This window comes from Rhinolophus ferrumequinum, chromosome 25 (genome assembly GCF_004115265.2).
Source record: "Rhinolophus ferrumequinum isolate MPI-CBG mRhiFer1 chromosome 25, mRhiFer1_v1.p, whole genome shotgun sequence".
Classification (NCBI taxonomy): domain Eukaryota; kingdom Metazoa; phylum Chordata; class Mammalia; order Chiroptera; family Rhinolophidae; genus Rhinolophus; species Rhinolophus ferrumequinum.
This window is the reverse complement of record NC_046308.1, coordinates 18,315,084-18,341,110: the sequence shown is the minus strand read 5'-3', so window position 1 is coordinate 18,341,110 and position 26,027 is coordinate 18,315,084. Positions and strand designations below refer to the sequence as shown.

Below are 26,027 nucleotides of genomic sequence, written 5' to 3'. Positions count from 1 at the left end.
AATGATGTAATTCAGGCCTGTGAATCAGAGGGCTGATGGTATAAGTCCCTATTTGAGTCCAAAAGCCTGACAACTAGGACCACTGATGTCCAAAGGCGAATGTCCCAGCTCTAGCAGGAAGAGAGAACCAATTCACCCTTTCTCTGCCTTTTTGTTCTTTTTGGACCCTCAATGGATTGGATAAGGCACCCCCATCCGAGGGCCATCTGCTTCACTCAGTTTCCCAATTCAAATGTTAATCTCTTCCAGAAACATCCTTACAGACACCTTCAGAAATAATGTTTTACTAGCTACCTGGGCATCCCTTAGCCTAGTCAAATTGACACATAAAACTAACCATCACAATTCCTAAAGCACTAATGCTCATATTTAAAAAATGGCAACAACCACTATTGTCAAGGGTGGAGTGAAACCTGCAAATTAAGATGTTGCTAATGAAATTCCAAATAGGGGAGCACCTTTTCAGAAACAGCATACCAATACTTTTATCAGATCATAAAAATATTGGTGTATTATGTCTATAGGTATGAAAAAAATGTTTATGTATGAGGACAAAAAGGGGGATGTAATATGTAAATAGGAAATACTGTGTTAGGACATGGGAGTTTTTCATGATTATTTTAAAGCGAATCCCAGAAACATTTTTTTCTAAATGCTTTAGTGTTTATCTCTAATAAATACTTTTTCAAAAAACAAAAAATAACCTCAATGCTTTAGCATACCTGACAAAATTAAGAATAATTCTTCAAAATCATATAATCTGTATTCATATTTTTCCAAGTGCTCCCGAATGTTTTTATTGTTGGTTTGATAGCATCATGATTCAACATTGCTTTAGGTTTGCCTGTCTCTTGAGTCTCCTTTATCTAGGTCCCCTGTTTGCTTTTTTTCCTTGTTAATTATTTGTTGACTCACTAGGAGATCTGGACATTGGCATTGGCATTGTGAGCCCTGATGGTGGCGATGAGGCATCTTACATGGCTTCTCAGGTCAACATCAACAAGGGAGCCTGGAGCAGAAGGGGAAGAACATAGCAGATACAGCTACCTGCTTGGTAAGCATAGTCCCAGTGGGTGGCAGCTTCCTCATGTAAGCAAATAGAATTTTGCAGAACAGGAATATCAGTATTACCATGACCCCATCCATTTTCTTTTGCCTGCTGGAGCCTCCTAGCTGGTCTCCCTGCTTCACTACAGTCCGTTAGCCACAGTGCAGTCAGACATATTTGTCCACCATGCAATCCTGATATGCTCCTCTCCTGCTTTAAACCTATCCGTGACTCTCTTGGGAGAAGGTCCAACTTCCTTTAGGCTCCACTTTCCTTCAGGATCCCTCCCCTTCCCACCTTTGTATCTTCATCTCTTCCCACTCCCCACCTAATGTCTGCATCTAGCAACTTGGATTTTCTTCAATTTTCTATTGAATTTCTCTTAATTCCTCTTTCTCACCTCCAAACTTTTGCATACATGCATCCTTCTCCCAGGTACCACCTGCCATCTTCTGCATCCAAACAGACCTTTCCAGTATATCAAATGTTTGTGTTGTTTTTGGAGCCAGAAGAAAGGAGGTATTGTAGATCGCAGGCAATGACAAATGATCCTATTTTAAACTCTTGGAGTACCTTTTGGAATGTATTCTGCCAAGAGTAGGCTTGAACATAGGAAATTAGGGATTTTCACACGGCTCTTTGGGGTTAACATCAATGAGAATGCCCACAGTGTTCCTTGGTTTCCTTGGTGCCTATGATTGTGGCAGAATAAATGAGAAATTGGTCTGAGCAGTGAAACATCTCCCTTGTTTCCATATTACCCAGAGGAACAATGGAGGGGCTTCTGTACATATTCTTAGCTATTCATTATACTTTGTTCTCACAGCTCTCACATGTGTTTTAAAAAAAAACACTGGGGGCTGGCCCGGTGGCTCAGGCGGTTGGAGCTCCATGCTCCTAACTCCGAAGGCTGCCGGTTCGATTCATGGGCCAGTGGGCTCTCAACCACAAGTTTGCGGGTTCAACTCCCGCAAGGGATAGTGTGCTGCGCCCCCTGCAACTTGCAACAGCATCTGGACCTGGAGCTGAGCTGCGCCCTCCACAACTAAGACTGAAAGGACAACAACTTGAAGCTGAACGGCACCCTCCACAACTAAGATTGAAAGGACAACAACTTGACTTGGGGACAAAAAAAAGTCCTGGAAGTACACACTGTTCCCCAATAAAAGTCCTGTTCCCCTTACCCAATAAAAACAAAACAAAACACTGGATTCATTAATAAAGGTTTACCCAGAGATATTTCCCTTTCATTACACGGTGATGTGGCCTACGATTTTCTTTATATTATTTCTGCACAGACTGTGATAGAATGTGTGTGTTGGCATCGGTCCACCCTGCAGCAGGTGTGCTCCTCCCTAACCACAATGCACGCTCCTGGGTGGCAAGGAGATTCAATCAAAGGCAGCTCCTACAAGTCTTCAGCTATGTTCACTCTTCTGAACTCTAGAGGTTTCTGCTCATTCACATTAGCAATATTAGAATAAGTCTTTCATGGATAAGATGACTGGTGTCTAAGATATGTAGATTAACTAGAATTACTTTAGATATGTCTTCATTTTGGTATTAATAAGATACAAAAATCTAGTGAGCACTTCACCCTGCCATACTAAAGATGGCATCCCAGGTTTGATTCTTTTTTCTTTTTTTCCCCCCCAGGTTTTATTCTTAAATGCTCCTGTGCCCCATACTTGTGGGGAGGGTTCTTGGTCATATTTTGGCACTGGAAAACTTTTTCGTTGGCCTCAGATAAACCTTTTGTGTAAGGAGTTTTTGAGAAACAAAGAGGAACAGAGCTGAGATTTGGAGGTTCTAGAATAAATCCTATAGCCTGCTTGCTAAATGCCCTTACCAGAGGCAGAGTTCTACATGAAACAAGCTTTGATTAAAACCTGGTAGAATAACAGGGTGAAAGAAGAAATTGCAGGGGAAATTTGGAAATGCTTTGAGATGAATAAAAATACAACATACCAAAACATATGGGCCAAAGCAAGCTGAAGGAAGAGAATAATAAAGGTTAGAGCAGAAATAAATGAGAGTATAAAAATAGAAAAAAATCAATGAAATCAAAAGTTAGTTCTTTGAAAAGATCAACACGATCAACAAACCTTTAGCTTGACTGACCAAAAAAAAACAAAAACAAAAAGAAAAAAACTAGAAAGCAAATACTCAAATTACTAAAATTAGGAGTGAAAGAGGGAATTATAAGTGAAAACCATGAACAAATGTATGCCAACAAATTAGATAATTTAGATAAAATGGATAAATTCCTGGAAAAACACAAATTAACAAAATTGGTTTAAGAAGAAATCAAAATTATGAATAGACCAATAATAAGAGATTAAATTAGTGATTTATAATCTTCCTACAAAGAAAAGACCTGGTCCACATGACTTCACCAGTGAAATCCACTGAATACTTAAAGAAAAGAAAAAAAAAAAAACACCAATCTTTCACAAACTCTTCCAGAAAACAGAAAAGGAGGGAAATTTTCCCAGTCCATCTGTGAGGCCAGTATTACCCTGATACCTAAACCAGACAAAGACATCATTAGAAAAGAAAACTAGAGGTCAATATCCCTTATGAATGTAGATACAAAAATCCCCAACAAAATACTAACAAACCAAGTCCAAAGACATATACATCATGACTGGGTGGAATTTATTCCAGATAAATAAAGCTGGTTCAATATTAAAAAACAATAAATTCAATACACCACATCAATAGGATAAAGAAAAAAAAGCATATGGTCATCACAATAGACAATTTAATAAAATTCAACTATTGACTATTTATGATAAAATTCAACTGTTGACTATTTATGATAAAAAATAGTCAACAAAATAAGAATAGAAGGGAAATTCCTTAACCTGATAAAGGGCATCTATGATAAACCTACAACTAACATATATCCAGTAAGGGACTTGTATCCAGAATCTATCAAAAATTCTTACAGCTCAGTAATAAAAATACAAATACCTCAGTTTTAACATGAGCAAAGGAAATGAATAGACATTTCTTCAAAAAAGTTTTCTAAATGGCTAGTAAGTACATGAAAATATGCTGAACATTATTAGTCATAAATGTGACTCAAAACTACAACAAGATACCACTTTGCACCTACTAGAATGGCTAAAATGAAAAAAACAACAACAGATGATAATAAGTGTTGACCAGGATGTGGAGAAATTGGAACCCTCATACACTTCTAGTGAGATTGTAAATGGTGAAATTACTTTGGAAAACAGTTTGGCAGCTCCTTAGAAGGGTAAACATTGAGTTACCATATGACCCACCATTTCTACTCCCAGGCACAGATCCAAGAAAAATGAAAATATCTGTCCACACAAAAATGTATATATTTATGCTCAGTGAAAGAAGCCAGTCCAAAGACCATTTATTGTATGATTCCATTTATACGAAATGTCCAGAGTAGGCAAATCTACAGGTTAGTATTTACCAAGCACAGGAGGGGGAAAGGAGGAGGGAGGGTGCAGAATGATACCTAATAGGTACGAGATTTCTTTTTGAGATCACAATAGTGTTCTAAGATCAGGTCCTGGTAATTAATGGTTGTACAGCTCTGTAAATAGGCTTAAAAGTATTGAATTGTATACTTTAGACAGGTGAACTTTATGGTATATTAATTATCTCAATGCAACTTTTTAAAAACAAACCTGAAAGACATGTTGTGGAAGAGTAGTCAGCTCTCATTTACCCCATACTCTTGGTGGTTTCTGACACTGAAAGGAACCTGATAACTCTGAATGATCAAAGTAGCTTAGGCCAGTTTGCAGTACAAACTACCTTGTCTGCTACTGCTGTGTGCCATTTTTTTCTCCCTATCATGTGCTAGGAGGTTTGGCAGCTATTGTGAGTAAGAGATACATAGGGGTTATAATGAGGTTTCCCCTACTTCTCTGAGAAATTGAAAACTAAGGAAGCCAGACAAAATATAAAATGTAATCATAACGATAAAAGCAAATAGATAAAAACAGAATAGAGAAAAATGATGGCCCCTCAGCCAACCCTTGCAGTAGAGTTAGTGGTTAGGACTACATTTCTTTCCTTTGTTCTTTTTTTTTTTTAAATTGTATTAAAATATACACAACATAAATTTCACCATTTTAACCATTTTTAAGTGTATAATTCAGAGGCACTAAGCACATTCATGTTGTTGTACAACCATCACCACCAGAGCCTTTTCATCTACCCAAACTGAGGCTCTGTAAGAATGAGCATTTTCTGAATTTAGGGACTTGAGTTTGATTTTCCCGCAAACTGTTACTATGTGAACTTGAAAGAGCTACTTTGCCATTCAAAGCCTTATTTTCTCCACCTGTGAAATAAGGATGACAGTTCCTGCCTGAAAGGGCCCATTTGTGGATTCAGTGAGAAGGGGAATGTAAAGAAAGCGCTTATAAAATGTCTGACCACTAGGTCTCTCTCTCTTGCCCAGACATTTTTCCTCAACGGCAAGCCATTTGCCTGTTGAACATCAATGGAAGTTCCAAGGACACAGACACAATCTTTCTGCAAGGGAGTTCAGCCCCTCACTCCCCACCCCAAGCTGCAGCTCCTCTTCCTGGGTTTCCTGTCTTAGTCAAGACCCTCTCCATCCTCCAGTGCTCACACCAGAAAGTTGAGGTCCCTTAATTCAGCCCTTAACCGTATACAATGAGTTGCCAAATCCTAACGATCCCATCTCTTAGAACACTCTTGAATCTGCCCACTTTTCGTCTCACCTCAGTGCTGCCTTAGTTCCAGAATAACCGCCTCTCAACTCTATCGAAGTGTCCCCATTTGGGTCTTCCTTTCTCCAGTGTCTATACTTCTCTTTATCTGGCTGCGTCTTTCTCAATATCACCTGTGTCACTGCCCCATTCCCACCCCCTACCCCATCGCAGTAAGATTCTTCATTTGTATCCATGCCATTTCTCCTGCCTACACACCTGAAAATGCAAATGCCTTCATATCCTTTAAGACTTAGCTCACAGGTGCCGTATCCAGGAAGCCTCCATGATTCTGCCCCCAACTTCTGACTGAGGTTAGGGGCACGTCCTCTCTGTTCCCATCTCATTCTATACTACCCACTAATATTTGCTGCTTATGGTGTTGAGCCCTGTGCTAAGTACTCTGTGTGCATTCTGTTATGTACTCTTCACTCCTGATGTCTTACGTATACTTCCTCACGTTGAGGTGGGAGCTATGTTTATCCACATTTTACAGATGAGAAAACTGAAACTTACCTGCTCACGGGCACACAGGAGTAAGAGGAAGTATTAGACATTAAACCCAGTTTTGACTGATTTCATGATTTGCATGATTTCATCTGCAGTATCACAAATATAATTTGTAACCTAACTTCTACCTCTTTCCCTGGTCCACTGAATCAGTTCTGTTTCATTTTTTCACCTTACTGTTCTGACACCACCTCCTCTGCAAAGCCTATCCGGCCCCTCCCTTTTCCCCAACTGAGTTAGCTGTTTCTTGCTTGGTGCTTCCACGGGCACTGGCAGCCTCAAATAAATTTCCTGTTAAAATCCCAGTTCCAACTTCTCTTGAAAGAATCGGGAGATTGTCAATATAGTATCTGAATCTCTGCATGGCAGCAATTGCCAGAGTCGAGTGGTGTCTCCCCCTTTCTCCCCTGCTTTGAGATGGGGCACGTGTTCTCTATTTTCTTGAAGACCTGGTAAGACCTTTTTGATAGCATCCACCTCCACCAATGTCACCTGTGTGTGTTTCCTGCCTGGAGCCCTTACTTCTCTGTACTCTGATGATTTGTTTCTGAGTCTTTCTTGTCTCCACACAGCCATCCCTGGAAAGGAAAAGATGGTGTCTTCTCTTTATTTTTTCATCTGGCCACATCTGATATATCCAACATGTCACCAAAAGTGACAGAACCAAAGGAATTTTTCATCAAAGCAAAGCTTTAGGTCCAAGTCTGCCGGAGCCATTTATTGCTTGCCATTGAACAGAAGGTAGCATGATGACTTTGTTGTCTCAGAGAGTAGCATCTTTTCTCTTCGCTTGGTGGAACCCACAGAGACCAGAAAAGTAAGGGAGGCTCATTCCTCTCTGATTATACATTGTTTGTTATAGAATTCCCTTGACTATGATGGGATCTCCCTTTGGCTTCTGTGTGAAAAAGAGTTAACACAGCAGTTCTGAGATTGTACATCCTTAGAAAGGTCTGCTTACACGGTTGGCTCTTGGTGTCTGAGAACTTGTTTTGGGGAGTGTTTACTTAGTCCCAGAACTGATAAGAGTGGCCTGCTCTGCCTAAATTGTTTATACAAACAATATGTTTTATGCTGAATACCTGTTTTCCTTCTGGGAGTCTGGAATTTTGGCACATGCTAGGCAGAGTGTTACCATCTCCCAAGAAAAAATCTGGGTACTGAAACTCTAACAAGCTTCTTTGGCATACAACATTTTTACGTGGACATATATTGTCAAAACTTGTTGCCGGGGGAATTAAGTGTGTCCTGTATGCACTGAGAGAGGGCTCTGGGAGGCTTGCACCTGATTCCCTTCGGCCTTCACCCCGTGTGTCTTTTCCCTTTGTTGACTTAACTTTGTATCCTGTCACTGTAATAAATCATAGCCATGAGTTCTCATAGTCCTGTGGGTTCCCCTAGGCTAGTGAGTCATTGAACCTGATGGTGGTCTTGGGGATACCCGACACAGCTTCTTTCTGCTTGTCTGGATGCCACTCTCCGTCTTCCGTGAAGGATTCTTCCCTGGTTACTGCACGTGAGGGCCATCTCTCCCTAAGCCCAGTGAAGCTGTATGCTCAGGCTTTGGAAACAGGGACTCAGGTCAAATCCTGCCTCTGCTTGACATGGTGCAGGCCCTGGCAAATGGCCCCTCTTGTAAAAGTTGTTTAATCCCCTTGGCTTATACTTAATCTTGGTGAGTTCAACCTCCCTAAGAGCACAGGCTTTGCAGACAGATCGAGGTTTGAATTCCAGCTCTTGACTCTCTTACCTCCTGGGAGCTTGTTTCTTCATCTGTAAAATTGATTAGGGTGTAATTTGATGGAATCGTGCAAGATTCTGAGCATACTGTGTTTCCCGAAAATAAGGCCTAGCCGGATAATCAGCTCTAATGAGTCTTTTGAAGCAAAAATTAATATAAGACTGTCATATATTACAAGACCTGGTATTATATTTATTATATTATATTTACTGTATTACATCATATTATACTAATATTATATTATATTGTATTGTATTGTATTGTATTATATTATATTATATACCGGGTCTTATATTAATTTTTGCTCCAAAAGACTCATTAGAGCTGGTTGTCCGGCTAGGTCTTATTTTCGGGGAAACACGGTAAGTGCCTGGCACATAGTCACTGTGCAGCAAATGGAAACTTTTATTATTGTTCTGGTTATTAGTGTAAAAGTCCTCTCCTCAAGTGGGTAGGAAGCATCTAACTATTCTGTGTGTCTCTCCAGGGCTGAGCCTTCTCTTACACAAAGTAGGTGATTGCAACTTTGTAGAAAGGATAGAGTTTACTCTCTAGCAAAAGGCATGACTTTGTTGCCAAAGTGAAAGTAATAAAAGTAGTCATTATTATTTTAAAAAATCACATTTGAGTCCCAGGCTCAGCTATGGCTGATGGCTGGTGCTGTCTCGGTTGATGTGGTTGGCCCGGGACTGAGGTGGCTGCCAAAATGCCACAGTCCAAGTCCCAGAAGATGTGATCCTGAGCTATGGCTCTGTGGGGAAATCCTCATTGACGGTTCAATTTGTTGAAGGCCAATTTGTTGACTCCTATAATCCAACCACGGTGAACACTTTCACAAAATTGATCACAGTACATGGGCAGGAATATCATCTTCCACACAGCAGGGCAGGATGAATATTCCATCTTTCCTCAGACATACTCCATAGATATTAGTGATTATATCTTTTTGTATTCCATTACATCAATCAAAAGTTTTGAAGTGATGAAAGTTATCCATGGCAAATTGTTGGATATGGTGGGGAAAGTGCAAATACCTATTATGTTGGTTGGGAATAAGAAAGACCTACATATAGAAAGGGAGGTCAATTATGAAGAAGGGAAAGCGTTGGCAGAATCTTGGAGCGCAGCTTTTTTGGAAACACGCTAAGAAAATCAGATTGCTGTTGATGTTTTTAGAAGGATAATTTTGGAGGCAGAAAAAAAATTGATGAGGCCACTTCACAAGGAAAGTCTTCCTGTTCAGTGATGTAATTCTGCTGCAGGACCTGTCCTAGCTGAAGATGCAAACTGCCCGTTATCCCTGAAGATAAACTCTGTTTTGTTTTTCTTGTGTTAACCCGAAAGATTTCATTTGGGTCACAACTTTTTCCCGCCCCTACATTTCAGGTTATGTTAAACTCCGACTGTCCACATGAGTTCACTCCCACTTTCAAATTTTAAGCAATCATGTTTTCAATTAACGTATTCTATTTCTTCATAATATTATGGCCAAGAATTTTACCGGCATTAATTTTTTTCAGTGTAGTTTGTTGTTTAAAATAATGTAATCATCAAAATGGTACACTGTTATACTATTAACTACTGCTGTTACACTGTTGTAGTATTAACTAGGCTTCCATACATCAGTGTTTATTTCATTATTTAATGTATACTTGTAAATAAAATAGCTGCAAACCTTAAAAAAATTACATTTGAGTGCTTACTATGTGCCATGCACTGTGCTAAGCAATTTGCATCGTTTATTTCGTTTAATTTTCACAATAACCCTGTGAGATAGGTATTTTAAAGAAGAGGAAATAAAGCTTAGCACAATGATGGACTCACAGCAAATAAGTGGCAGAGCTAGGATTGAAACCCAGGTTTATTAGTCAGCTCAGGCTGCCATAACAAAAATACGACAGACTGGGCGGCTTAAACAGCAGAAATTAATTTTCTCACAGCCTGGAAGCTGGAAGTCCAAGATCAAGGTGGCAGCATGGTCAATTTCAGTTTCCAGGGAGGAGTCTCTTCCTGACTTTTAGCTGGTGGCCTTCTCTCTGGCTTCCTCTCAGGGCCTTTCTCCAGTATGTGTGTGGGAAGAGTGAGCGAGGGACCTCTCTGGTGTCTTTTCTCGTAAGGACACTAATCCCATTGGATCACCTTTATGACCTCATTTGACCTTAATTATTTCCCTGGAGGCACCATCTCCAAACACAACTACACTGGGGGTTAGGGCTTCAACATATACATTTTTTGGGGGAAACATAAAGCCGGTCTGATACCAGAGCAGACATAGTCACAAATTAGTCAAGACCTCTGATTTGTGCCGACACTGTGTTAGGACTGATGTGGGGTTGGGAGGTAGGTGCTTAATTTGCTTCACTCCATCTGAAACTTTAATCCTAAGAGGGCTGTTAACCTTTCAGATATCCTATACGGCTTCCTATAGGGCTTCGTCAGGAATATTGGAAAGTGTTCCTGCTTTACAAGTCCCGCTAAACTTGGAACTTAGATGAAAAGAAAAAGAGAGGGAAAAAAAGTAATTCCACTGACTTAGAAATAAAGTCTTTTAAAATTATTTCCCAAGTCAGAAATGGTTTGCTGAGAGGCCATTCCAATTGCCTTTCCAGTTGATGGCAACAGGTAAGGGAAAGTTTCTTTGAAGTTCTTCCAAAGGTGTCGTTTGAGGCAACATTTGTCTGATTTCTTTTTGTGGTCAGATTGTTGTGGTCCTGATCATTGTTCTGAAGAAGGAATAAAGATTGTCTCCAGAAATATATCAAATACTCCTCTCACTCCTTCTTCTTTGCAGAAGCATCCAATTTAATGTGGACATTTGCTTGCATTGAAATTATTTAAAGGATTCCCTTTGTGTTTTTAGACAAGTAATGCATTCTCCTTGTAAATTGTGAGGGGGTTGGAGATTGTACTTGATATTCCTAAGTACCATTAAACCAGATAGCTGCTGGATCAGGATTCACAAGATATAAATTCTTAGATAAGGAAGAGGGCGGATGCAAAGGAGCTGCAGTTTTAAGCTCTGATAGTACGTAGACCTTGGTTCAGAACCCTGAATTTTTCTCTTTTTTTTTTTAATTAAAGTTTATTGGGGCGACAATTGTTAGCAAAGTTACATAGATTTCAGGTGCACAATTCTGTATTACATCATCTATAAATCCCATTGTGTGCTTACCACCAGAGTCAGTTCTCCTTCTATCACCATATATTTGATGAATTTTTCAATTATAAACAAGCAGCTCTCTCCAAGAGTTTGAACGGTGTTTCTTGGAGTTTTTTAAATCAGAATTTTCTATTTTAATCTTCGTTGATCCAGAGACTTAGGCAGCTATGCATGGTTACCAAACAGAATGCCCTGCAGGCCATTCTAACAAGAGGACTATTTATTAGGTCATGCCATCAGGAAGATGTGGTTCTAGGAAAGAAAGGGGCAAACCCAAGGCCAAATCTGGCCCACTGCCTATCTTAATAAAGTGCTGCCATGGCAAGTTGAATAGTCACAACAGAGGCAGTATGGCCCACAAAGCCTAAAATATTTACTACCTGGCCCTTTGCAGAAAAAGTTTGCCACACCCCTTCTAGGGCCTCAACTTGGTCCCATCCCCTCATCATCCATTGGCCTAGCTAGGGGCACCGTGTATCAAGCATCACATGAAAAACTGACCAAACTCTGGCTAGGCTGTTTCTGGTGGCATGACAAACTTTGCCATCCATTAATGCTTGAGCTACAGGTTTAATTAAGATGAGATAAGCAGTTAAAGCATATCTAGTCTTTTTTTTTGTTTATCCTTTTTACCCCCTTTCTTCTGCCTCCCCCTCCCCCCACTCCAGTTCAAGCTGTTGTTTCTCAGTCTAGTTGTGTAGGACACAGCTCCCTGGCCCATGCTGGTGGTATTATGAGCCTTGCGCTCCCCCTGGCTGAGGCAGTTGGTCACCGGTTGTCAGTTGGCCGCTCACAGCAGCTCACAGCAGCTCCCAACAGCTCTCGCTGGCAGTCAGCACCTCACGATGGCTGCCGGCCACTCACGCTGGCCATCGGCTGCTCCTGGCAGCACACAGTAGCCCATGGCAGCACAAGCTGACCTCCAGCTGCTCATGGCAGCCCAGCTCCAGGGAGAGCCGTTGTTCACAATCTTAGCTGTAGAGGGCCCAGTTCACTGGCCCATGTGGAAACCGAACCGGTGACCTCAGCATTAGGAGCCACGGGGGCGGCCCAAAGCATATCTAGTCTTAATTAGCAGAAGCCAGGAAAGAAATATATAAGAACTTTATTTTTAAAACATTAACAATTAGAGGGGAATCATCTTTAACTTGATCTTCTCTTCTACATTTGAAAAGTATCTCATCTTTGTTAACATTTCCTTGGCTTTTTCAAAATCATCTGAAATAAACAAAGACATTAATGTGAGGCTTCATTTCAAGCAAGAATACAACTAACTCTATTGACCGAAGCAGCTGGATTGAAGTTGAGCCCCAGGAGGGCTGATCCATTACTCAGTAAATCAGAGCGAGCGGGAGAACATCTGGATTGTTAAGGGGGCAAAGGGACTAACCAAAAAGGGGAAAAAGCATGCTTCTTTACAGGATTCAGACTTTAACTAAGAGAAGCTGATTCTCTCCAGGACAGTCCCCAAGTAATAAATGGGTGTGTTTTGTTTTGTTTTTAATTTATTGGGGTGACAATTGTTAGTAAAGTTACATACATTTCAGGTGTACAATTCTGTATTACGTCATCTATAAATCCCATTGTGTGTTCACCACCCACAGTCAGTTCTCCTTCCATCACCATATATTTGTAAATGGGTGTGTTTTAAGAGTTTTCCTGCATCAAACCCAGAGGATGTAGAAGCGCTGCTGTTGTAAGAGCTGTATCTGTACCTCGGTCTCTGGGAATGAAGCCCTTAAATTAGTGGTTCTTGACCTGGGGTGATTTTGTGCCCACTGGGACATTTGGCAATGTCTGGAGACATTTTTAGTTTGTCTCAATTCAGAGGGTGACACTGGCATTTAGTGGGTAGATGCTAGGGGTGCTGATAAACATCCTACGGTATGCAGGACAGCCCCCTACAACAAAGAATTATCTGGCCCAAAATGTCGGTAGTGCCAAGGTTGAGAAACCCTGACTTAGATATATGCAAAACAAAATAATATACCATTATATTCATACATGATTAAAACTATCAAGAAAAGCAAGGGAATTATTTGACACAAAATTCAGGAGAGTGGTTACCGTGGAAGGGGGACGCAATTGCAAAGGGCCTACGTGTTGTGTATTTATTTTATTTATTTAGTTTTAATATTTATAAAAGTTCTTTTAATTGTGGCAAAATACACATAACAAAATTTATCATTGTAACTCTTTTTAAGTGTAGAGTTCAGTGGCATTAAGTACATTCACATTGCCGTGAAACCATCAATGCCATTTATCCACAGAACTCTTTTCATCTTGTAAAACTGAAACTCTGTGTACCTAGGAAGCAAAAACTCCTTATTCCCCCTTCCTTCTAGCCCCTGGCAACCACCATTCTATTTTACATCTCTATGAAGTTAACTATTCTGGGCACCTCATGTAAGTGGAATCATACAGTATTTATCTTTTTGTGATTAGCTTATTTTACTTAGCATAATATCCTCAAAGTTCATCCATGTTGTAGCATGTATCAGCATTTCCTTCCTCTTTACGTCTGAATAATATTCCATTGTATGTACATACAACATTTTGTTTATCCATTCAACCATTGATGGATACTTGGGTTGCTTCCGTTAGCTTTTGTGAAAAATCCTATGATCATGGGTGTTGATAAAAATTCTCTCCTGGACTAAACTCTAGTCAGGGTCCTCTGAACTGTCTTCTCTACTGGGCCTCAACCTTGACCTATAAAGACTTGAACAAACACTAACATTAGTTTCTAACAGCTCAAGATCACATCCCTATGATAAACCCAGCCCCCTTAAAATGCCTGCTTTGAAAATTCATGGCTGCCAAAAGAACTTACTATTTATTACAGCCAATACCTGAAGATAGAGCCCCTGTCTCACAGGCTCTGTGGGAGGAACTTCAATAAGCACCAGGTAGCAAACCCAGACAGGTTTCACATGGACCAACCTCCTCCCTTCCCACTTTTGGAATTTTTCACTTCCTGACTCTACTCAGCCCTTGTGCACCGCCTCCATATTTACTCATTCTCCCTTTAAAATTCCCAGTCACAAATCGAAGTTGAGTTTACTTCATGCTGGACTCGTTTTCCTATTGCAATAGTTATTACTGATTCAAATCTGTCCTTACTTTTGTATCTGGCTTTGTTTATCTGTGACAATGCACAAATATCTCTTGGAATCCCTGGTATCAATTCTTTAGGTATATACCCAGAAGTGGAATTGCTGGGTTGTATCACAACTCTATTTTGAACTTTTTGAGGAAACGCCATACTCGTACTGTGGTTCTAACTTCACGTCCTCTCCAATACTTCTTCTTTTCTTTCCTTTCTTTCTTTTCTTTTCTTTTTTTTTTTTAATAGTAGCCATCCTAAATGGATATGAGATGGTATTCTTTGGTTTTAATTTTCATTTCCCTCATGATTAGTGATAGAGTATCTTTTCATGCACTTACTGGCTATTTATGTATCTTCTTTGTATGTTCTATTTCTTAAGTTGGGTGGTGGAGACATGGGTGTTTGTTCTGTTATTATTCTTTAAATTGTACTTAAGTGTCATTTATTCTTTCCTAAAATTATATTTTATAATTAAAAAAGTAAAAGTATACAAAGGTGCAACAGGAACGGGGGTGGTTCCTGATGGAATACAATCTGACCATCTTAGCTAGTGAGTCGGGGACATAGATTTCAGGCAGACATGTAGGGCTAGTTTCCTGTTTTCTGCTGTTAATCCGTATATTCCCCCGACCCCTATCTTTCTGGAGACATTCCCTGTGTTTCTCAGCATTGATTCCTACAGTCCCTGCAAAGTAGGCAGTACACTGTGTAAGCCGATCTCCTTGGTCCTAGCTGACTGTACTGGAATGGACATCTGGCTATGAAGCTGGGCCAATCAAATTCCCTCTCTCAGAAATCTAGAGTTGGGTCTAGGGGACTCTAGTCAGATGGTGAGAGGCCTTGTTCTTATAAGGTAATAGACCATGGAGGAGTAAAGAGTCATCCAGTGGGAGAGGCCACTTTGGGGTACCATATACTAAAAAGGAAGCAGACAGAAGTGGTTTTAGAAAGGACAGGATGGAGTGACTGCCAGGGGCACTGAGTCCAGGACCAAAGTCTTGGCTCCAGACTGCTGTCTGGTTTCCAGGTTCTCTCCCAGAAAAGCTCTTGTCACACTGTCCTATAATCATTACAGGGACTTTCTCTTTGGATTCTGGGAGGTAGCCCTGTTTCCTTACAATCACCTCCCTTTATCTAGTCTAGCTCAAGTGGCTTTCTGCTTCCTGCAATCAAATGAATCCTAAGCCAAAGGGCCATTACTCTCTTAGTTAAGCGGTGGCCACCAGTCAGGAATGGAGAGAAAAGTTGTTCTTGCGGAAAAACAGCTGGAAATAGAAATAGTCTCTTCAACCTGAGAGCCAGGAGCAGTGGGGACAAGGATAAATATTCCATAGTTGTAATTTGGGCACAGTTCTGTCATGGCCTTCTCCTTCCGGGTTTTGCAGAAAAAGGGGTGTGCGGGCTTTGCCAAATGTTGACTGTGCAGCCTTGCCCTCAGGATCTACTGGTTGGCTTCAGCCCCCATCCCTCACCTTATCTTCTACTTGTTAAAGTGAAATGAAAGCACTTTCCCTCATATACTCCTTCACTGGCATGTCATTGTTTTTGGCACACAGGTTGTTTTTGCAGCAAGATTGTGAATTCTTGAAGACAAAAATGTAGACTCATCTATATTTAATACCTCCCCAGGTACCTATCATGAGTATATAATAGCTACTTGTTGAATGCATGGCTGTACCTCAGTGCTTACAATTTCTTTCCATATTTAAGAAAGTCAAGAAATGAAGAAAGTACCTTGTTCAAAAGCTCTGCTTACGCTGTCAGTCAATTCTTTCTGTTTAGCTGAAAGAGAAAACCATTATTGTAATTTTTCTATTTAAATTGACTCATGATATGAAGTCAGCACTTCTTGGTTTATGGCTACATTCCAGAGAGGTAGGGATGTTACAAGTCTCACCTCCAGATAAAATTGGTTTCGGTATAATCAAAAGGGGAAAAAAAAAACCTCCCTGAATCTTTATGAGGCGAATATATATTCTTTATATTTATTTTTCACTTAACGCTGGACATGCACTCTTAACAGCAATAAAATGCATTTGGTGGTATTTTATCTTTTACCTCTGACAATAGATTCAATCTCTTTCATGGCAGCTTCATTTTGAGCTTCTGCAAGTTTTTCATTAATATCCATTATTTCCATGAGAAATTCCCTGTCCATTTCACAATCTGTTCCTTGAGGAATCTCTACACCATGGAGCTTTAGCTATTTGGGCATAAAGTAGGGAAAATAAGTTTGCTTCAAGAGACTACGACCAGAGTCAATCCTACTCACCCTTCTGAACAGAATACCACTCATAGGGAAAACCTGAACTGTCCTAACAATGAAAGTGTCAGGGTAGGATGTTGGAACATCGGACTGAGAAATGAATGCTTCAACAGGATTCCTTTCTGCTACTTAGAACTGTGTGACCCATGGGGAGTCATTTCTCCACTTGAGAGCTTGAAGTAGATATTTGGGAAGATTCTATTAAATCCTAAAATTCTAAGGTGTTCACCTCACCCTCCAAAAAAAAAAAAAATGTCCAAAACTACTCTTTCCTAAAAGTCATCACCATCCAATCCTTGAATTTATCGAAAAATGGTTTTTAAAAAATGCAATTGGGCAAGTAACATTTACAGAGGATATTCAGAGAAAACTATACTCATGTAGCACCCCCTTTTTTTTTTTTTTAAGGAGGGCGCAGCTCAAAGTGGCCCATGTGGGGATCGAACCGGCAACCTTGGTGTTATCAGCATCACACTCTAACCAACTGAGCTAACCAACCACCCCCATCATGTAGTATCTTTGAGGCTAAATGTAGTTGGGTCCCTGGACTAGATCAGGTCTCAAGCACTCCTCTGCTGAATACAGGGCAGCAGCTGTACCATAGTGGACAGCAGGCAGTCATGCACAGAAGGGTTGGGAAATCACCTTACAAGGTATACTCCCCTGGTCAGGGGGGCCAGAAGGGTCTTATAGGCGTCATTCACCAGGGTTGAATGCTTCTCTGAGAAATCCTTTTCAATCTGTTAGTGGATATGGAGATAGTCTTATTACCATCCAAATCAGCCATCTGATATTCACAAGCTGTTTCATAAAATACTGATGGGCAGGCACTTAAGGAAGTGGCCAAAATAGAACCAGTGTGGGATAAGATTTATTTATTTTCAACTGATGGATTCTAATTTTGCAGGACAGGTCCAGGGCCTGCCTGGCTGGCGTCTGGTTGCCACAGGATAGAGCTGGCTATCCCTGATAATCACACAACCGCAAGACCACCGCCACCCACCCAGAATGCATATGTGTGTGGGTATGATTAGGGGTGGCCAATAGGCTACCTGAGACCTCTGGCTGAAGAAATCCGGGTGCACAAGACGCTGTAATTGCTGGTACCTATGCTGGAGCTTCACAGTGTCAACTCTGAAGGAACGGTTGCTGGAAGAAAATAGGGAGATAACATTCATGCATCAAGTATTTATAGATTTGTATACTATGGGTCTTGTTCCTGTTCCCATGGGGAAATATACAATAAACATGCAGACAGATAATTTCCAAAAATGGTAGGTGCTGTGAAGAAAAACGGAAAGGGGTCTGCGAGAGTGGTAAATGTGGTGGACAAAGAGATGGCATTTGAGCTGCAAGATGAATGATGATGAAGAGTAATCAAATGTCAGAGGAAATGTGCTAAGGTCCTGAGGTGGGAACGAGTTTCCCACCCTTGAGGAACTTAAAAGGGTAGTGTTACTGCAGCCCTTCGTAAGTGCACAGTGATTGGTGGGGTCAGATCTCAGAGTTAAGGGGAAGGGGGATTCCCAATCCCTCCCTATCTTTCCGAGGCCTGGGTTCCTTCATCTCCGCCTCCCACTTTATTTTAACCTAATCCCTTTTGCTTTCTATTCCCAGAGCCTGCCCCATTTTACAAGTTTAGCTCCGCCCAAACTTTACCACTTCCCCGAAGCTCCTCAACCTTGAGAGAAAAACAAGAAAAACACCTATTCCTCAGATCTTCTCCCTCCAATTCTCACTTTTCCCTTAGGCTCTGTCCACAGTATTAAGTTTTTCCATGCTTTTACTCCCTTATTTTGGATAACACGTCAGTACTCCTTTCTTAAAAGTCTCAACCCAACTTTTATGGTTCTGATCCTAACCCTCAAGTTTCCCTTCTCCAAGGGCCCTTCAAGGACCCTTCCTTCAGACCCCACCTCTCAACTTCGCCTTCTCTCAGGGCCCGCCCCTCAAGTTTCCCTCTACCTTAGTAGTCTCCGTCCCTCAATTTCCTCTAACTTCATTTCCCACCCCTCCAGTCCTCCCTCCACCCTGTCTCCATCCCTCAAAGCCGTTCCTTCAGGCCCGCCCCACAATTTCCTCTTTCTCAGGACCATCCTCCATTCTCCCAGGCCCGACACCCACCTAGACACTGGTCTCCAAGGCTCCGCCCACCTATCTAACTGGCCCCTCCTTCTGCTTCCCAAACCTGATCGGCCCTTCCCTCTCGCACCTCTATCCCTGACTTCTCTCTCGCTCCGGGGCGTTTCCCGAAGCCGTTTCCGTACCAGTCCATAAGGCTGAAGTGGTCCCGAGTGGAGTCAGGCGGCTGCAGCGCACGGCACTGCGGGCAGAAGAACCCGTCCCCACCAATGGGGCCCCTTGGGCCGCCGCAGTTCCAACACTGGGGGCAGTTGCTTCCCGCTAGTGACGCAGCATTACAGCTTATTGGTCTCCTTCCGAGGACCCCAGTCGGCCACAACCCCCACACCCGGAGCAACGCTCGGGTTCTCCCGCTCCACATTTGGCTCGCGGCCTAGTTTCGCCGCGGTCACCTGTAGGGGGATAAGGGGACAAATGGCCCACCAGACTAGTGTTGCTGATTGGCTGGAGGACTGAGGGGGCGGGATCACCCGAGGGAAACCTGGATTCTGAGTCCCGCTCTGAATTTTAAACTACAACTCCCATCAAGCAGTGAGGCTATCGTGGACGGCTACATCCGCTGCTCCTCATTGGTCCGGCAGAAGCGGAGGAATGTTTTGATTGGCTGAGGGTGGACTTTGTATCTGTTTAGCGCCAGTTCGCTAGTGGTGGTAGCTGTGAGTCTGTGGCTCCAGGTGGGCGCACGAGGTGAGTTATAGTGGGGATCTTCTGTCTGGTGTGTGGGAGTTCGAATCCCGCTCTCAGGGAATTAAGGCGAACTAAATCTCTCGAGCTTCCGCTTTGAGCTCTGTTTGAGCTTCGGCGGGGGTGGGGTGGGGTGAGAGGAATGCGTGGACGACTCTCTTCCTTCGTAGATGAACTTCCAGTTACTTCCTCACTTACAAGCTGTAACTGGCCCAGACATACAGGATAAGAAGGAACAAAGTTGTGCTCTTCAAAATGAGAGCAAAGTTGCTTTGTGAAGAGTTCTAGAAATGTCAGTAATTATTGCCATACTTTAGATTCAATCTTGAAAATAACGTATTGAGAACCCATTTTTAGCGGATAGGCACTGCAGGAATTGGAAATATACTTACTTGTGTAGGAGGATGCTATGCAAGTGTCCATAAGTAAGTGTGTGGAATGGGATGGCTAGGAGAGGGTAGGGGTACCAGTCCTCCTTGGGATTCGGTTTCTCTATTAGAAAATAAAAGATTGTGTTGCACTTGTAAGGTCTTTCCGGCTGTTGGATTCTTGGGGATTGGAATTCTGTTGTCCCAATTATCAAGGATAGTCGAGGAGGAGAGTTCATGTATCATCTCGTTTAATCGGAAAGATCTATCTACTTTATTCAGATAAGGTTTCAAGAGGTTGATTTACCTAAAGGTCATGCAAAGATTTTTTAGGCATCTGACTCCAGACCTATTTGCCTCTAACCACTCCACTGTACTTTCTCTACACTGAGGCCAGTGTGATCCCAGCCTGGTAGACCCTTATTTATCATAAGCGATGATAGTTACCTCTTGACACACTGTCTTTTGCCAGTTTTCAGGGCGGAGAAGTCTTGCTCAAAAAAAACTGCAGAAGGACACACTCAGCCTGGCTGAGGTAGTATTAGAGCTGCTGGAGTGGCAGACTCATCTCTGGCATCACCTTCCTGGGGTGCTTTAAGGAAAACTCATCAGGACCTTTGTATCTGGAAAGCTGTGTAAATGCAGTCAGTGTGAGTAATCCTTACTATGTTCTGTAGGAGTGGCCTGAGTGTGGGGATCGGGAGAGAATGTACCTTTAAAAAAAATCAGATTGGGGATTTAAAAGTTAGGGTTTGAAAGTTACTTCGACTTTACTGTGGGTTCTGTTATCAGAGTTTGACTGTCCATCAAGTTAATCCTAAAGCAAGGGTGGGAACCTCTGTTTTGGTGTCCTGTAGCTCAAAGAATGGTTTCTGTAAGATTCTGCAGGGCTGGGAGGCCTTTTCGGATGCTGAAAAGGTGAGTGGATAGTTACTTAGCATCACAAAGGTGGAGATAGAGTTGTTTAGAGCAGTCTTTGTCTTCTGCCTGCCTCCTTAAGTGGCCCAGCCCTTAGGTGTCAAGGAATCAATTTCCTGGAGCTAGTTTAGGGGAGGGGCATCAGTGACCTTTTTATGTAAATGTCCTCCCTGGAGTGGTGCGGCGAACAACAGTTTCCCTTTGCCCATCTTTTTCCCCAAGCCACTAGACCCTTCCCCTTTCTCTTTCCAAAACATATATTAAATTTAATGTTGATTGTATTAATGAATCCAGTCTAGGTTTCACTTCTGATATTTAAAAATCGGGGGAATGGGAGCGGCTGGTTGGCTCAGTTGGTTAGAGTGTGGTGCTCTTAACAAGGTCGCCGTTTGGATTCCCACATGGGTCAGTGAGCTGCGCCCTCCACAGTTAGATTGAAAACAACGACTTGACTTGGAGCTGATGGGTCCTGGTATAAAACACTGCTCCCCAGTCGTCCTTGATTAAAAAAACAAAAACAAAACAAAACAAAAGGGTGAATGTAAGCCATTACAAATCTCTTTCTTCTCCCTGAATCTCTTTCCTCTCCCTAACTCAGTTTATTGCTTTTCACTTATTTATAGCCTTTGAAGATTTTTTTCCCCCTGTGGTTTTTGACTGTCACACAAAAAACTGATCCAGTGAAAATAATCTGTTGAAACTCAGCCCAGAAGAACTATAGGTCTAGACTGTTAAAATTTTAAGTTTTGCAGAGCATGCTTGCCCTGGGTTTTTTTTTTTTTTATTATTGCCATCATAATATTCCCATCCTTCATTCTTGAACTTTAAGTCTTGTTTCTTGAAACTTATTGTTGGACATTTGTTTTTGAGGTCGCGATGTCTCGGGAGACGGATGAGGAGTGTCAGCAGTCCCACGGCAGTGCCGGCACGCAGTCTCCTGGCAGCAGTGCCTGCTCGCAGTCCCAAGGCGGCTTCTCGCAGTCCCATGACCTCTCCTCGCAATCCCATGACCTCTCCTCACCGACCCAAGGCTCCGGCTCACAGTCTCAGAACACGTCCAGCTCCTCCACCAGCACAGTACCCACGTCCAGCCAGTCCTCTCACTCCAGCTCGGGGACACTGAGCTCCTTAGACACGGTGTCCACTCAGGAACTGTATTCTATTCCTGAGGACCAGGAACCTGAGGAGCCCGTCCCTGCTCCTTGGGCTCGATTATGGGCCCTGCAGGATGGATTCTCCAATTTTGGTAAGAACCCTTTGTTACATTAATATGTGTGATATTAATATTGTGTTCAGAAAAGCAATTACAGACATTTGTTGCAGCAAAAAGCTCAAGACTGCCAGTGTGGGGCCTGTGCAAGTTGATCCAGGACTATGGGCACCTGTGCCAAGTCTTGAACTTGTGCCAGGACCTGTCGTCTTCCCTGCACTAAGACAGCTCCTCCCCACCTGATGCTGGCCTGATGTTGGGTGGAATGTTGAGACTATCCTATTTAACTTGCAAAATAATCCTATGAGAGAGCATTGTTATTTTTACCACCATTTTACAGAAGAGCAAACTGAGGCTTAGAGAGAAATTCATTGACTTGTCTACAATCTTACAGTCAGGAGTTGGGAGAGGCAGGATTTGAACCTATGACTTTCAGACTTTAAACTTGTGTTCTTGACCTGTCATTGTGAAAGTGAGTAGGACAAGAAAGGTAATGAAATTAGTTAGCAGCCAAAGGGGACTGGAACCCAAGGGAGGCTTGTTACTGTATGAAATGAGTGTGAGAGAATCTGGTAGAGAGATTCAAAATGCTTGAGTGGGAAGAAAATAAAGGTGACAGTGTGGTTGGGGGCGTGAGGGCAGGCTGAGGGTGCTGTAGTCAGAGATACGGGTTCAAGTCCTAGCTCTCTAGCTGTGTGATCTCAGGCAAATGATGCTACTTCTCTGAGTCTCAGTCCTCATCTGTACAATAGGAAAATAATGTTAAAACAAAGATGAGGAAGATAGGCCAAAGATTGGGATTGAATGGGATTGAAGGGAGAGATGGGTTAACTTCCCAGATGGCCTTAATTTTTTCAGTGATATAGGATCCTCTGAGAGGGAGGACTGTGATTTGAACTTCAAAGAGGTCTAGAATCCCGGTAAAGAAAAGAACTTAACCTAAACTGTCAATTCCCTTGCTAAAACTAATATATCTATTCCTTTTCTCCCACACACTCTCACCTGTATCCTCTTCTCTACTAGGAGCAGGGGCCCATCCTTCCTTGGGTTCCTACCCCTAACTGCCTCACTGAGAGCTGGTCTCCTTACCTCCTACCTTGATCTCCCTGCCCTCCTCCACTCATCTGCCTGAGGTCTCCTAATGAGCAAAGGTCAGAGCTGCCTCCCATGGGAGGCAGTCCCTTGCATTCTCTGTCCACCATCCCTGGACTGAGTGTCCTGATAAACTCTCCATGCCCTTTCCCCCAACTGCCCCAAAGTTCCTGGTTTCTAAGAGAAACACCGCAATTCATTTCTTCCTTCCCCTATTAATAGATGCTGAGGTTTCCAGTTTTTGTTCCTGTAAGCAAGACTGCAGTGAAAGGCCTTGTAACTGTAGTTGTCTCCTTGGTCAGTTGAGAAGTGTATCTCCAGGGTAGAGCCTGAGTCAAATTCCTGGGTCATAGAGTAGGAATGGCTTTACTTTGTCATGGATACAGCCATATTGCCTTCCAAGGGGCAGTTCAATCTATCCTTCCTGTCTCTCCTCCTCCAAGAAGCCTACTTGAAGTCCCAGCCAAAGTTGCCTAGGCCCTGCATCTATGCTTTCCTTGGACAGTCTGCCTGCATTGTTGTTTTCATGTTTGCCTCCCCACTAGACTACAAACTCTTTTCAAGTGATTAATTTGGTTTTTTGAAGAGGTCATATTTATATTAGGTACAAAATTCAAAAGAAATGCAAGGTGCCCATCTAACTTCTATCCTTCCCCCAACTACTTCCCAGTATTGCTGATTTCTGTGTAGCCTTCCAGAGATATTTGATGCATATACTGAGGGTGGCAAAAAAGTTTATACGCATTTTAAAATAGGAAAAAACTATTAAAATTGTAATACTCAGTATATACCCATAACAAAAGATGAATACAAGTCATTTGTATACATTTTTTGGCAAGCCCGGTATTAGCGACTAAGTGTCTATATATTCTCTTTATTTTTGTACTAACTGTAATTCACAACAATTATTTTGCAACTTGCTTTTTATACTAAACAATGTATCTTAGACATCTTTTCCAGAGTGTAAAGATCCTCTTTCCTTTTTTATAGATTTAAAAATTTATTGAACCTATCCCCCTTAATAATGAACGTTTAGTTTGTTTATAATCTTTTGTTCTAAGAATAATGGGATAGTTAATAACCTCATACGTGTCCTTATGTCATAATACATATGATTCTATCAGTAGGATTAATTCTTAGAAGTAGAATTTCTGGCCAATGGGAGTTCACATATATAATTTAAAAAAATTGAAGTGAAATTCACATAACGTAAAATTCAGCATTTTAAAAGAACAGTTCAGGGGCATTCAGTCATCGTAACTTTCAATCACCACCTACTTCCAAAACATTTTCATTACTCCAAAATAAGACTGTATACCCATTAAGCAGTAACTCCCCATTTCCCTCTCCTGCCCCTTCAACCACTAATCTGCATTTCATTTTTATGGATTTAACTATTCTGGATATTTCATATAAATACGGTCATACAATATGTAGCCTTTTTTGTCTGGTTTCTTTCACTTAGCATGATGTTTTCATGGTTCATCTATGTTGTACCACCATATATGAGTACTTCATTCGTTATTATGGCTGAGTAATATTCCACCATGTAAATGCCACAATGTGTTTGTCCATTCATCCGTTCATGAACCTTTGGGTTGTATCTACCATTTGGCTGTTGGGAATAGTACAGGTATAAATACTTGTGTATAAGAATTTGTTTGGGTACCTGTTTTGAGTTCTTTTGCATATATACCTGGGAGTGGAATTGCTGAGTCAGAAGGCATTTCTACTGTATTTCCCCGAAAATAAGACCTAGCCGGACCATCAGCTCTAATGCGTCTTTTGGAGCAAAAATTAATATAAGACCCAGTCTTATTTTACTTTAAGACCCGGAATAATATAATGTAATATAAGACTGGGTCTTATATTAATTTTTGCTCCAAAAGATGTATTAGAGCTGATGGTCCGGCTAGGTCTTATTTTTGGGGAAACAGGCTATGTTAAGCTTTTTGAGGAATGGCAATCTGTAATCCATAGTTGCTGTACCATTTTACATTCTCACCAGGAATGTGTGTGGGTTTAAGTTTCTTTGCATCTTCGCCAATACTTATTTTCCTTTTTTTATTTTTTATAAATTTTATTGGGGAATATTGGGGAACAGTGTGTTTCTCCAGGGCCCCTCAGCTCCAAGTAGTTGTCCTTTAATCTAGTTGTGGAGGGCACAGCTGCTCACTGGCCCATTTGGGAATCGAACCAGCAACCCTGTTGTTCAGAGCTCACACTCTAACCAACTGAGCTGTCTGCCCACCCCTTATTTTCCTTTAAAAAAGAAAAATTACAGCCATCCTCATGGGTGTGAAGGGGTTGCGTATGTTATTCTGATAGATCTTGCCAAATTATCTTCCCTAGATAGTGTATAAATTTTATTCTGACTGGCAATGTATCAGTACCAGCTTCTTCATACCTCTTACCAACATAATGTAATACGGGACTTTTTGATTTTTGTCAATCTGATCACTGAAACATGGAATCTTAACTTGTCTCTACATATTCTTCACCCTTTTTCTATTGGATTGTTTGTCTTTTTCTTATTTATTTGTAGGAACTTCACATATACTAGGGAAATTAGTCCCTTGTCTGTGATCTCAGTTGCTAATATCTTAAGTCTGTCGTTCCATGAACATTTACTTGCCTACCGTGTGCATTGTTCTAGGAGCTGTACTCTTTTTCAGGTGTAATTTTATTTTTATTAGTTTCAGGTGTACAAAACAACATACTGATTAGACATTTACACCCCTCACAAAGGGATAACCCCACCAACTCTGCTACCCCGCTGACATCGTACATAGCTGTTACAGTACCATTGACTTATTCCCTATGTTGTACTTTACATCCCGTGACTATATATGTACACTTGGGGTGCCAAAAAAATGTGTATACATGACTTGTATTCATCTTTTGCTGTCTATATATTGAGTGTTACAATTTTAATACAGTTTTTTCCTTTTTTAAAATGTGTATACATGTTTTTGGTACCCTCTGTATACTTGTACTTGGTGAACTTGTTGCAACAATGTTGCTAACCTGTTTTGATATCGGAGAGATT

General features: G+C 41.5%; 2 protein-coding genes and 1 pseudogene across 8 annotated transcripts in view; 2 read left to right on the top strand and 1 right to left on the bottom strand.

Moving 5' to 3' along the window:
- The first annotated feature begins 8,735 nt into the window (after positions 1-8,735).
- On the top strand, positions 8,736-9,280 carry LOC117017881 (GTP-binding protein Rheb-like; annotated as a pseudogene).
- Positions 9,281-12,278: 2,998 nt separating this feature from the next.
- HSCB (HscB mitochondrial iron-sulfur cluster cochaperone) lies at positions 12,279-19,155 on the bottom strand. Of its 5 annotated transcripts, XM_033098568.1 has the most exons (6): positions 18,832-19,121; positions 17,617-17,713; positions 17,215-17,304; positions 16,357-16,501; positions 16,033-16,080; positions 12,279-12,407 (listed from the first exon to the last, which is right to left on the bottom strand). In XM_033098568.1, exons 1-6 carry the CDS (start codon positions 19,065-19,067, stop codon positions 12,316-12,318), a joined length of 708 nt encoding a protein of 235 aa, XP_032954459.1. In that variant the 5' UTR covers positions 19,068-19,121; the 3' UTR covers positions 12,279-12,315. The 5 variants fall into 5 exon arrangements, with proteins under 5 accessions (XP_032954459.1, XP_032954462.1, XP_032954460.1 ...); XM_033098571.1 differs by lacking the exon at positions 16,357-16,501 and having other exon boundaries at positions 18,832-19,155; XM_033098569.1 differs by lacking the exon at positions 17,215-17,304 and having other exon boundaries at positions 12,316-12,407; positions 18,832-19,155.
- A 128-nt stretch (positions 19,156-19,283) lies between these two features.
- The window catches only part of CHEK2 (checkpoint kinase 2), a 40,966-nt gene continuing 34,222 nt past the window's right edge, over positions 19,284-26,027 (top strand). Inside the window, exons 1-3 of one of the 3 annotated variants that reach the window (XM_033098275.1) lie at positions 19,318-19,393; positions 20,231-20,408; positions 21,547-21,922. In XM_033098275.1, coding sequence (XP_032954166.1) covers positions 21,553-21,922 — 370 coding nt within the window. In that variant the 5' untranslated portion in view covers positions 19,318-19,393; positions 20,231-20,408; positions 21,547-21,552. Of the gene's footprint in view, positions 19,394-20,230; positions 20,409-21,546; positions 21,923-26,027 lie in introns of all 3 variants that reach the window. The other 2 variants (XM_033098277.1, XM_033098276.1) reach the window with 2 other exon arrangements.